Below are 12633 nucleotides of genomic sequence, written 5' to 3'. Positions count from 1 at the left end.
TTCACATTGTAGTGTTAATGTAAGCCTAGTTATGACTGAAAATAAACTTTAAACTTGGGATGTGTAAGTGTTTGTTCACAGGTCTCAATGGAATCAAGAGCAAACGTCACACGAACAATGTCAAAACTGTATTAGGCTAATTTGATAATTACTAGGTAGCTTTGCTTCAGTGCCTTATTTTTCAGTTACTCAGCACTTAATCATTTGTGGTTAATATAAAACATTGCAAAAATTCCACATTTCATTATAGAATCATAGAATTCCTACAGTACAGAAGGAGGCCATTTGGTCCATCGAGTCTGCACTGACCACAATCCCACCCAGGTCCTATTGCCATAACCCCACATATTTACCGTTCTAATCCCCTGACACTAGGGTCAATCTAGCACGGCCAAACCTCCTAATCCGTACATCTTTGGAGAGTGGGAGGAGACGGGAGCATCTGGAAGAAACCCATGCAGACACAGGGAGAACATGCAAACATGTACACTGACAGTGACCTGAGGCCAGAATTGGATCTGGATCTCTGGCGCCCTGAGGCAGCAGTGCTAACCGCTATGCCACCATGCTGCCCTGTAGCATATCAATATGCATTGAGTTATTTGTTACAGGCTGACCCTCTACCTAATTGTCCTGTACAAGAAATTTAAATTGTAATTTTAGAACCGATGTAAAAGGCCAAACCAGTGAACAGCACATTACAGTCACTCAGTGTATAATGAGCTGCTGTATTTTGTCAATTATCAGAATTGCGTTAACCACTCTCCTATTCTGTCTCTCCATTCATTCAAAGCTTAACAATGAAAATGAAATTAAATTGCTGCCTCTTCGAAAACTGTCACATAAGGAGTACGTTGGAGAGAGGTGGCCGGTGATTAAGTTTCATCCCATGAGAAACCCTTAAATAAGTTGTAGTTTGCTGTTGGCAGTTTCAGTACAATTTCAGCTTCAAGTGAGGTGTCTCCATAATACTTTTGTTACTTCATCCATATTTGCACGTTCCTTTTGTGAGGCAGATTTGGGACAGACTCTGGGTTTACCCTGCATGCAATTTTACTCTCCCTCAAACAAATGAATAACAACAAGACATGCGAAGCAAAGCTCCCAGCTCAGTTACCCACTTTCCTCTTGAGGAATGTCAGCACTCAGAAATGGAGTTTTCACATTCTCCCCATGTCTGCATGGGTTTCCTACGGGTGCTCCAGTTTCCTCCCGCAGTCCAGCGATGTGTGGGTTGGGTGGATTGGTAATACTAAATTGCCCCTTAGCGTCGGAGGAAGAGCTACGGTAAATGCACGGAATTATGGGAGTAGAGCCCAGGTGGGATTGTGGTTGGTGCAGACTCGAGCTGAATAGTCTCCTTCTGCACTGTAGGGATTCTATCTATGATATCATATTGGCCAACTGCCCAAAGAGAAAAGCGCACAATCAGTGACCAGCAAAAGACTGGGTAACAAAGTAGGTAACTGAGTGGGGAGCTTTGTTTCACATGTCTATTTTACACACTGCTGGTTGTTATTCATTTGTTCAAGGGAGAGTAAAATCACATGCATTGTAAACCCAGTGTCTGCCCCAGATCTGCCTACGCTCTGCACAATAAAGGCTAATGTGAATAAAAAGGGGAAAAACTCCAGGAGACAAGACAGCAAGCCACAATATCAGGACAAGGCATCACAAGGGGCAGCGAGGGTTGGACGTGAGCTGAATGAAAAGTAACAGAGCAAGTGGAAAGGGGGACATATCCTCGCTCTGTCCAACTCTAAAAACCAAATCTGCCTATTTGAGCAAGTTAGTTTAAAGCTTCCCCCAAGGGTTGCTTCCTTTACTGAGAGTTTCTCGTGATTTTGTTTTTTGCTAAGCATGATTGTCAAGTCACAGTCCAGAAGCAATATAATGGGCCATCCTGTTCACCCTGTTTTGCACATATTTCGCAATGTAATTGGTAAATAAAGTCTTTGAGTTTTGGATAAGAAAACAAATGCCAAATACTGAAAGCTTAACAATTATGTGGGTTGTCTAGTTTTACGTTTTTTAGAATCTCATTGATCCCCCTCAATTTAAATGTTAATAGGCCATCTGCTGAATGGTTTGATGGAAAGTTATTCCAAACTTGGCTTTTAGTTCACACACTTCGTACGATCACAGCTAAACTCTGCATATTAAGGTCAAAATGCTCCAATTATTAACCAGCATTATCTGCACCGGAGTAATTTCATGACCTTTTGCCCATTTCAAAGTTCTTCATAGCCTGGCCTACAGACAGAAATGGCTTTGAATGTGGCTTTTTATTTTACAACTTTCACCCAGATGATGCTATACCAAACTTTCCAAATAAAGAAACATCAGATCAGGTTCCTAAGAACTAATTCTGCTCCTGTGTCTTTCGGCCCATCAAGTCTGCTCCACCATTGGATCATGCTCCCTATCCCCATTTTCTTGCCTTCTCCCCATAACCCTTCAACCCATTACCAATTAAAAATCTGTCTAACTCCTTAAATATACTGTCCCACCATCCACTGCACTTTGGGGTAGCGAATTCCACAGATTCATAACCCTTTGGGAGTAGTAGTTTCTCTTCAACTCTGTTTTAAATTTGCTACCCCTTATCCTAAGATTATGAACTCTCATCCTAGAATGCCCTACAAGAGAAAGCATCTGCTCCATGTCTACTTTATCCACATCTGTTATCTTGTATACCTCAATTTGATCTCCCCTCATTCTTCTAAATTCCAGAGAGCATGGTCTAAACTGTTCAATCTCTCTTCACATGACAAACCCCTTATCTCTGGAATCAATCTAGTGAACCTCCACTTGCCTGGACTGGCTGCTTTCGGGACTTTACTGGACATCTTTTCAATTTGAGAATAAATTATTTGGAAAGTGTGTGCCAGAACAATCTTTCCAAAATTGAATCCTTTCAAAACAAACCAGAACCAAAAATGTTGCACTGTGTTTTCCCATGCGGCATGAAGATTGAAGTGGCCAGATTTCCCTTTTTCTTTGCTTGTTTCATTCTGTCCCCACAAATCCCTCCTGGTTTCATGTGCTGATAACTCGCATATAGGGCATGATTAAATGCATGCCAGCAATTGTATCCTTCTGACCATTTGGTGCGTAAACAAGCCAACACCACTGAGATCACCGGCTTGGGCCACTGTGTGGAGTTTGCATGTGCTCCATGTCCGTAGGTTTCATCGGGGTGCTCCAGTTTCCTCCCACGTTCTGAAAGACGTGCTGGTTGGGCGCATTGGCCCAAACAGGCGCCAGACTGTGCTGACTCGGAATTTCAATGACTTAATTGCAGCGTTAATGTAAGCCTTAATTGTGACAAATAATAAAATTTAGATCAACCGATGTACCAGTGCTTAATGTAAGAAAGCACCAGCTATTCCACTTGTCTGGACTGGCTGCATTTGGGGCAATTTCCAATTTAAGATTTCCTTGAAGAGCGAGTTTTAAAAAAAAAAATCAGAACCTCTAATATTTAAACTCTTCATTTACTCTTTGACCTACTTGAAGCCTGTAGGAATCCTCCTCACCAATAGAGGGCAAGCCTACCTGAGAAAGTGATAAGAGCCTATCTAATGTGGAGTTCCTGAAAACTGGTTTGTTCTGGCTCTCGTGAGGAATGTCAGCAGCTCCGAAATAGAGAACTGAGTAATAATAACAACAAACTGACATTGTGGCTTATTTGAACACAACTGGTGCAGCTTTCTCCATTTTGAGTTTGTAGAATCCCTACCATGTAGAAGGAGAGGCTGTTTGGCTCATCGAGTCTGCACCAACAACAATCCCACCCAGGCTCTATCCCCATAACCCCACGTATTTACCTTGCTGATCCCCCTGACACTAATGAGCAATTTAGAATGGCCAATCAACCTAACCCGCACACCTTTGGACTGTAGGAGGAAACACGTGGGGGAGAACGTGAGACCAGTATTTAACCTGGGTTCCTGGTGCTGTGAGACAGCAGTGCTACTCATCGTGCCACCCAATTTCAAATTGCATTGTACAATATTTTTGGATGTGAAGATGCTGGTGATAGACTGGGGTAGACACAGTAAGAAGCCTGTCGACACCAGATTGTGTACCTGCTTTTTGGAGTGTCACTTAATTGACGCGCAGTATTGTTTTCACTAAAAACAGTTTGGAAACAACAGGTGATTTCAGGTGGGTTTTTTATTTGGGGCATTTTCTTTTCCAGGTGTACATTTCTGAAACAGCCCACCCTAAAGTCCGAGGGCTGTTAGGATCGAGTGTTCAGCTGATGGTGGTAACCGGAATCATGGGTTCATATATTGGTGGTATGAATTGAGTTTTTTGTTTGAAGTTGATGGGTGTTTTAAAAGACTGAGCTAGTGTACAGTGTCATTGTGCATTACCCTTTCACACCCATCCAGCTCCTTCTCTCCTCACCCTTACTTCATTTTTGGCTTTTCCTTTTCCACCTACTAGTTGTCACTTGCTCAATTTTCTGCTATCCTCTTGTAATGTGGTATGGAGATGTGCAATGGTTGCAGTGGTAATCATAGAATATACAGTGCAGAAGTAGACCATTTGGCCCATTAAACCTGCACCGGCAACAATCCCACCCAGGTTCCATCCCCATAACCCCACATGTTTACCCTCCTACTCCCCCTAACACCTAAGGGGCAATTTAGCGTAGGCAGTCAACCCAACCAACACGTCTTTGGACTGTGGGAGGAAACCGGAGCACCCGGAAGAAACCTGCGCAGACACAGGGAACGTGCAAACTCTACACAGACAGTGATCCGAAACTGGAATTGAACCCGGGTCCCTGACACTGAGACAGCAACACTAACCACTGTGCCACTTTACCTACAATTTATTTTTTCACACTTGTTTGTTTAATTAATTTGAGAGTGCTGATTGGCCAACTGCACTTCTTCCAAAGAAAAGGCATGCCCTGTTTAAGCTTCTTTTGAATGTATTATCTACAAGCCAGGCAGAATTCCTGCTCTCTGGCCACCCCTATTGTGACCATAAATACAGTAAGAAGTCTCTCAAAACCAGGTTAAAGTCCAACAGGTTTATTTGGTAGCAAAAGCCACTAGCTTTTGGAGCGCTGCTCCTTTGTCAGGTGAGTGGGAGTCCTATTCACAAACAGGGCATATAGAGATACAAACTCAGTTTACAAAATAATGATTGGAATACAAGTCTTTACACCAAGAAGATCGCACATATTGACACAGACGTTAAGTTTCTACAAAGATGCAAGAAAGCAGACAAGATACCAAACTGTAAAGACTCGCATTCCAATCATTATTTTGTAAATTGAGTTTGTCTTTACAAGCCATATTTGTGAATAGAACTCCCACTCACCTGATGAAGGTGCAGCACTCAAAACTAGTGGCTTTTGCTACCAAGTAAACCTGTTGGACTTTAACCTGTTGCGAGACTTCTTATGTTTACCCCAGTCCGACGCCGGCAATTCCACATCGTGACAGTAAATAGCATTGATGAAGGAATGTTATATGGATAGAGAAAGTGTTGCAATAAAAGAGATTTGATCTTGTGATCAATTGGCATGTTTTGCAGGATGCATTTGAAGTCCTGTGGTGTGAAACCAGCCTGGGTTCATGCTCATTTACTCTACAAACAATAGGGACTCAAATATAAGCCTTAATGGCCTTTTGATGAGCAGCTTAGAAGCATTACTTTCCTGAACCTCAAAGTCAGGCCTCTGACCTCCTGTGCACTTGCATTAGAGAGGAAGTGTGAATGCAGAGGGACTGATAAATTAACCACCAAGTACATGGAACACCATGAGCTCATCAAATATCATTACAACATGTGCAGCTTGTACAGGATGGGTGATATGCATGTGATTTTATCACGTAGATGCAGTTTAACTGTTTTATTGCCAGCAGTGTCGTAGACACAGCTAGATCAGCAAAGCTCGAAAGACTCGATAGCTGTTTTTCCTGCTGTGAACTGTAAGAGTTCCCAGTCAGCAATTAGAAATGTATTCTTGGAGTTTCAGTCTTGAACTTGGTTTCACCTCTGGTCCTGGTTAACATTATAACTAGCATTACAGTAGCCCAACTAGGTTATGATTGAAGCTATCTGTATTACGGTTTGTTTCATTTTTTCTTATCAGGAATGTTCTTATCCTGGCACTGGCTCGCTGTGCTGTGTTCCTTACCACCAACCATCATGGTTGTGTTAATGTGCTTCATGCCAGAAACACCGAGGTACCTGCTGTCAAAAAATAAACGTGCTGAAGCGCTACAGGTCCTGGCGTGGCTTAGAGGACCTGACGTGGATTCTGAATGGGAATGTAGGCAGATTGAAACCAGTTGCGACGATCAGGTAATTGCACTGATCCAGAGCTGAACCTTTTCAGTAGATGTTCGCATATACTGGTACTTTGAATCGCAATTCACACCCTCCTTACCCCCCCTGTCTTTCAACAAGGAACCTACTGTGAAATATAGGAGCCAGGGGAGGCCATTGGGCCCTTTGAGCCTACTCTGTTATTCATCACAACCATGGCTGTTCATTCAACTCAATAGTCTAATCCTGCTTTTTTCCCCATAATCTTTGATCCCTTTTGCCCCAAGTGCTATATCCAGTCACCTCTTGAATGCATTCAATGTTTTGGCTTCAACTACTTCCTCTGGTAACAGGCTCACCACTCTTTGGGTGAAGAAATGTCTCCTCACCTCCGTCACAAATGGTCTATCTTGAATTTTCAAACTGTGAGCCCTGTTCCTGGACTCCCCCCACCATCAGGAACATCTTCCCTGCATCTACCCTGTCTTGTCCTGTTAGAATTTTATAAGTCTCTGAGACCCCACTCCCCACTTCATTCATCTGAACTCCAGTGAAAACAATCCTAACCTAGTCAATCTCTCCTCATATACCAGTCCTGCCATCCCCTGAATCAGCCTGGTAAACATTCGCTGCACTCCCTCAAGAGCGAGAACAACCGCGAGTTTTTACAATTTAAAAAGAAATCGGCAACTCATCATGTGAATGATGTAACAAATGGCAGGTTGTATCACTTGTATTTTAAGCCAAATGGCCTATATTTTAACAATTAGCAAACATAATGATGAATTCAGCTCACCTGCACAAATATTTGCCTGGATTAGCCAATTACACATGTAGTAATGTTTGTCTAGACTTTGTGTTCATCACTGGCCATTGAGATGACCTCTAGCGAGAACTTGAAACAATGCAATTGAACTGTGAATGGGGAACTCGGAGGTACAGTATGGCATCTTGCTGTCCAAGCAGTCAATCACATTAATGCATTCTCACAGCCAACCAGGAAGTGAAAAGCAGTAACAGTCAGATCACTTTATAATTGTTGTATGTAAAAGAAGCAGAAGCTAAAATTTAATCAAAAAACCTGAGTTTGATTTTTTTAAAATCAGAACTTAATTAATGTAGAACAGCATTTCACACACTTTGCACAGCCAGCTCACCTGTTCAACAGTTGTTAGTCAGATTGCCATTAAAACCCCAGTTATTCCTCATTGAGCCAGGCTTAACTCTTATGGTTTGTAACAGTGATATGGGAGTGAAAGTTCTGGTGAAATCAGTTGGTTTCACTACAGCTTTGGGTGATAGAGGAGGGCATAGGGTAGGAGTGTGGTTGGTACACTGCAACCTATGTTGGAGCAGCCAATGGCTGTCTGCAACTTCAGGAATTCTGTATTCGTCTGCTTGTGTTAATTCCTGAAATTCTGATTCAATTCAGAAAGGTTTTGGCAGCAAATGCTAGTAGATCAATGTTAGAGTAGGAAACTGCCACAGTTCTGGCGATTTTCTAATCCATTTTGTCTTAACTGATTGTGCTTTTTCTGCTTTGTTCACAGGATACTAAATTTGCACTTTCAGAGCTTAAAAATCCAACAATTTACAAACCGTTCCTGATTGGAATATTCCTGATGTTATTTCAGCAGTTGAGTGGAATCAATGCAGTTATGTTTTATGCAGAATCCATCTTTGAACAAGCAAATGTTAAGGTAATGTTGGAGAATCAGACAAAATATTCATTTTTTTATTAAATGTTGTGGTTGGCAGTTGTCTATCACACTGTTTTATTAATAAGATTTGCGTATGTAAGGAATCCAGTCATTGCCCCGGAGCCTAGAATTTACAAGCAGTCAACATGCATGAGTCCTTACGTGACAAAGGATCTACGCTACTGCAAATTGTTGTTGATAAGCCTGAGTTTTATAAGTACTTCCAGTTACTTTGCATCATCTCATCAAAGCAGTGACTTTAAAGGAACAGCCCAGGTTAGCCTAGCAACTTCCCAAATGTGAGCAAAAATCACATGATTAAGTGATGCAGTAAAGACAGAGCACGTTCCCTGCTTATATTGGACAGTTGTCTATAATCAGAAACCAGCATTAAGCGTTTGCAATGACCAGGGGCACATAGTGGCACAGTGGTTAACACTGCGACCTCACAGCGCCAGGGACCAGGTTCAACTCCTGGCTTGGCTCACTGTCTGCATGAAGTTTGCACGTTCTCCCCTTGTGTATGTGGATTTCCTCCAGGTGCTCGGGCTTCCTCCCACAGTCCAAAGAGGTGCGGTATAAGTAGATTGGCGATGCTAATTTGTCCCTTGTCAGGGTGACTAGCTAGGGTAAAAGTACAGTGTTATGCAGGTAGGGCCTGGCTGGGATTGCGGACGATGCAGACTTGATGGACTGAATGGCCTCCTGCATTATATGATTCTATGGATGTCATTTACAAAGGTGTCTCAAATGCATTGACTATTTTCTGTCATTGTAAAACAAAGGTATTGTTGAGATATCTATGATTTTTTTTCAATTCTGGCCTCTTGAGCATCCCTGATGTATAACACTCCGTCCTTGGTGTCAAAGCCTTAAGCTCTAGACTTTTCTATCTAAACAGCTTCACCCCTCAACATCTTTCCTGTAAGATACTGCTTAAAACTTCCTCCTTTGACCAAGCTTTTTATCATTTGCCTAATAGCTCCTTGTGTGTCTTGGGGTCACATTTTGTTTTGTACCGCTCCTATGCAGCATCTCGATGTTAGTGATGCAGCATACAACTGTTCTGTTCCGTTGCCTTGTATGTCAATATTCGTCTATCGTACATAATTTTTGCTGGATTTGTGAGCAGGAATCATCATTAAAGTTCCTTCTTGTAAACTTAGTTCCTTAACGATGTTATCAACAGTGAACTAAATTGTTAATAACCCCAATAATCAGAAATAATATAACCTCATTTATCAGAATGTTCTGGCTAATGCAGTAGGACCTCATTGCTGATGTTTGGCATGGTCTCAACTCATTTCATCTGCTTTTCTGTTCTCCAACCTCTAACCACCATCAAAACCTACTTCTGCCTGACTTGCTTTCAATCATCTCGCTGGTGTATGAAGTTATCTATTCCCTCTTGTGAAGCAGATTAGGATTTTAGCCTGGTTGAACACATGCCTTACGATAGATGATGTTGACTGAGGTAAGTGTGCTGTATGTATATTGGGATTTGGCGTACATATTGCCCCAGTGTGGGCCAGGTGACCCATGGGGGGCAAGCTCCTCCTTGTGTGGGACCTGGTTGTGCAGTCTTAAATCTGACTATGGAAGAGTGCAGTAAAGAGCTCCCCAGAGGCATGGTGGCATAGTGGGTTAGCACGGCTTGATTCCACGCTTGGGTCACTGTCTGTGTAGAATCTGCACATTGTCCCCAATCTGTGTGGGTTTCTTCCAACAGTTCTAAAGATGTGCTGGTTAGGTGCATTGGCCATGCTAAATTCTCCCTTGTTGTACCGGAACAAGTGTGGGAGTGTGGTGATGAGGGGGTTTTTACAGTTACTTCATTGCAGTGTTAATGTAAGCCTACTTATGACACTAATAAATAAGCTTTAAACTTAAAGCCCATCTCATTGTTCTTTAGGCACCATAAGTCACAATAGGTGATAACAAAATAGTAAGAAAATGTATTTTCACCTCATCTTCAGAACATCACCTGAATCATTTAAAAAGTAACCAGTTTTTGTAAATGATCATGAAAGCAAAAATAACAAATTTAGCAACAGGAAACTGAATAGAAATGTTTCTGGTCACTGTTAAGTGGTTTAAGAAATCTTTTTCCATAAACCAATTTTGTTCCTGCCCGTTCTCTTTCAGAACAGTAGTGAAGGCTCAGTGATAGTTGGTGTGGTTCAGGTAGTTTTCACAGCTGTGGCAGCTCTTATCATGGACAAAGCTGGGAGGAAACTACTTCTTGCAGTATCAGGTGAGCCTTTGTTTTAAGAAAAGCAAATGCCTTTCCAGTTTATTCCAAACTCTGTGTAAACATACTCTTGAAACCCAAGCGACAGCATGAACTGAAGTAAAAAAAAATTGATGGTCAGACTGCAGGCTGTGCAGTTAAAAACTCTCAAAGCAGCAATGCAGTCTTGGTATTCTGAAAATGACAACCAAAGCTTGAATCATTCTTTGAGTGTGGTCAGAACCCAAATATTATTACTAGCCCAAAACTTGGTGCTAGTTTGTAAGTGATGTGAACATTTAAAAGGTCTGAATTTGATATGCTGCAGCCAAATTGAGAGATCACAGCAGCACAGTGGTTAGCACTGCTGCCTAACCAGTGCCACGGACCCGCGTTCAATTCCTGCCTTGGGTGACTGTGTGGAGTTTGCACATTCTCCCCATGTCTGCATGAGTTTCCTCCAGGTCTCAGGTTTCCTCCCACAGTCCAAAGCTGTGCAGGTTCGGTGGATTGGCTGTGCTAAATTGCCCCTTTGTCTTGATGTGTAGGTTAAATGGATTAGCCATGGGAATGTGTGGGGTTGTAGGGATGGGGTGGGAGAGAGGGCCAGGCTAAGATATTCTGTCAGTCGGTACAGACTCAATGGACCGAATGGACTCTTCTGCACTGCAGGGATTCTGTGATATGAAATGATCAGTGATCTCACCCCAGTGAGAACTGGGGATCCCACTGGGGAGAACTGCATCCCAGTTAATTCTGCATCATTTTTTTCTTGAACACTTGCTTGCTGTCCAAGACTTTATGCTCATTACCATTTTAAAATCAGTTGGTGTTCCAATACCATACCATGGTTGATCTTATTTATTTAGCACTTGCTTGTCATGTGTGGATTTTGATGTCAATAAAAGTGAGTGGTAACATAGGACCATGCCTAGTACAGTATCAACAGGTCTGCAAAATTGTATCCTCAGTTTGGCAGTTGATAGAATGATAGAATCGTAACAGTGCAGAAGGAGCCCATTGAGCCTGCACCAACAGTAGTCCCACCCAGGCCCTACAGGGCAATTTATCATGGCCAGTCAAGCTAACCCTCACATCTTTGGAGTGTGGGAGGAAACCAGAGCACCTAGAGGAAACCCATGCAGATACCGGGAGAATGTGCAAACTCCACACATGATCTGAGACTGGAATTGAACCCGGCTCCCTGGTGCTATGAGGCAGCAGTGCTAAGCACTGTGCCATCGTGCTCCCATTAGAAAATTTGTGTGTCATTAATCTGTATTGAAACATTTGATTATTACATTTGATTTGAATCCTTGATTATTAGTTCAGTGATGCATCCTATCAAAACACTTGCCACTTGCTTACATAACCCCACTCCCAGGCAAAAGCCTCCTTTCTGCCAATGTTGCATGGATGTAGATTTATGCCAGTAGTATAGGTGCACCACAGCCCAGAGTCAGCCAATATCAACTCCACACGTTTCTGGATGCAAGTCCCTGCCCGACATTTCAGCGACGCTGAGGAATATAGAATATATAAAAAGGAGCAGCATTCCAAAAGCTAATGGCATTTGCTATCAAACAAATCTGTTGGACTTTGACATGTGTTGAGACTTCTTACTGTGTTTACCGGCATCTCCACATTATGAATATAGAAGTGCCAGGCTGTAACTAGTGAAGAAATGCTTGGTGATGTAAGCTTTCATCCAGTCAATAATTGCTGTTTTGTGTTTGTTTTCAGCATTGATCATGTCTGTCAGTGCAGCAGTCTTTGGGGTATATTTCAAAGTCTGGCAAGCAAGTATCAGCAACTCCTCACTCCATAAAACTGACTCTTTGGTTGAGAATTCAGTCTCTGAGGCAATAAGTGCTCCGACATGGTTACCTCTCGTCTGTCTGGTTGTCTTTATAGCAGGTAAGTTTAACGTTTGCTGCAATAGGGTTTTGAGAAGTCCTAGATTTTAGTGGCAGGGGGGGGATCAGAAGAAGCTGATTTCCAATGTTGGTGTTCACAGGGTTCGAAATGCTGTTACCATTACGGAAAATGTATGTATTAATGGTATCCTCTCCACTTCACCCTACTGTTGAAGATACAGACTCATTGGCATGTTGGACATCCTTCTAAAGTAGCCTGCCTTCATATGTAAGCTTTGATTGTGACTGCGGAAGAGATCAAAGTCAAACCTGATCCTTATCTCCCCTGATATCCTGGTGCACAATTCTCAATTGTGGTTGTTGATTGGCCAGCCAGAGCGGGATCCCTCTGCCGCACGATGCTGAAGTGAATTGAAGCATCAACTACCGTAGCACTTAAAACATCAGGGGAGGCGATGACCTCGTGGTATTATCACTAGACTGTTAATCCAGAAACTCAGCTAGTGTTCTAGGGACCTGGGTTTGAATC

General features: G+C 42.4%; 1 protein-coding gene across 1 annotated transcript in view; it reads left to right on the top strand.

Moving 5' to 3' along the window:
* slc2a8 (solute carrier family 2 member 8) overlaps positions 1-12633 on the top strand; it is a 30598-nt gene that overhangs the window by 9619 nt on the left and 8346 nt on the right. Inside the window, exons 4-8 of the mRNA XM_080212227.1 lie at positions 4205-4304; positions 6122-6333; positions 7848-7997; positions 10143-10251; positions 11971-12144. Coding sequence (XP_080068353.1) covers positions 4205-4304; positions 6122-6333; positions 7848-7997; positions 10143-10251; positions 11971-12144 — 745 coding nt within the window. The remainder of the gene's footprint in view (positions 1-4204; positions 4305-6121; positions 6334-7847; positions 7998-10142; positions 10252-11970; positions 12145-12633) is intronic.

This window comes from Carcharhinus amblyrhynchos, chromosome 25, assembly GCF_965287045.1.
Source record: "Carcharhinus amblyrhynchos chromosome 25, sCarAmb.v2.hapA, whole genome shotgun sequence".
Lineage (NCBI taxonomy): Eukaryota > Metazoa > Chordata > Chondrichthyes > Carcharhiniformes > Carcharhinidae > Carcharhinus > Carcharhinus amblyrhynchos.
The sequence above is the reverse complement of the archived record's forward strand: the minus strand, read 5'-3'. Positions and strand labels throughout refer to the sequence as shown.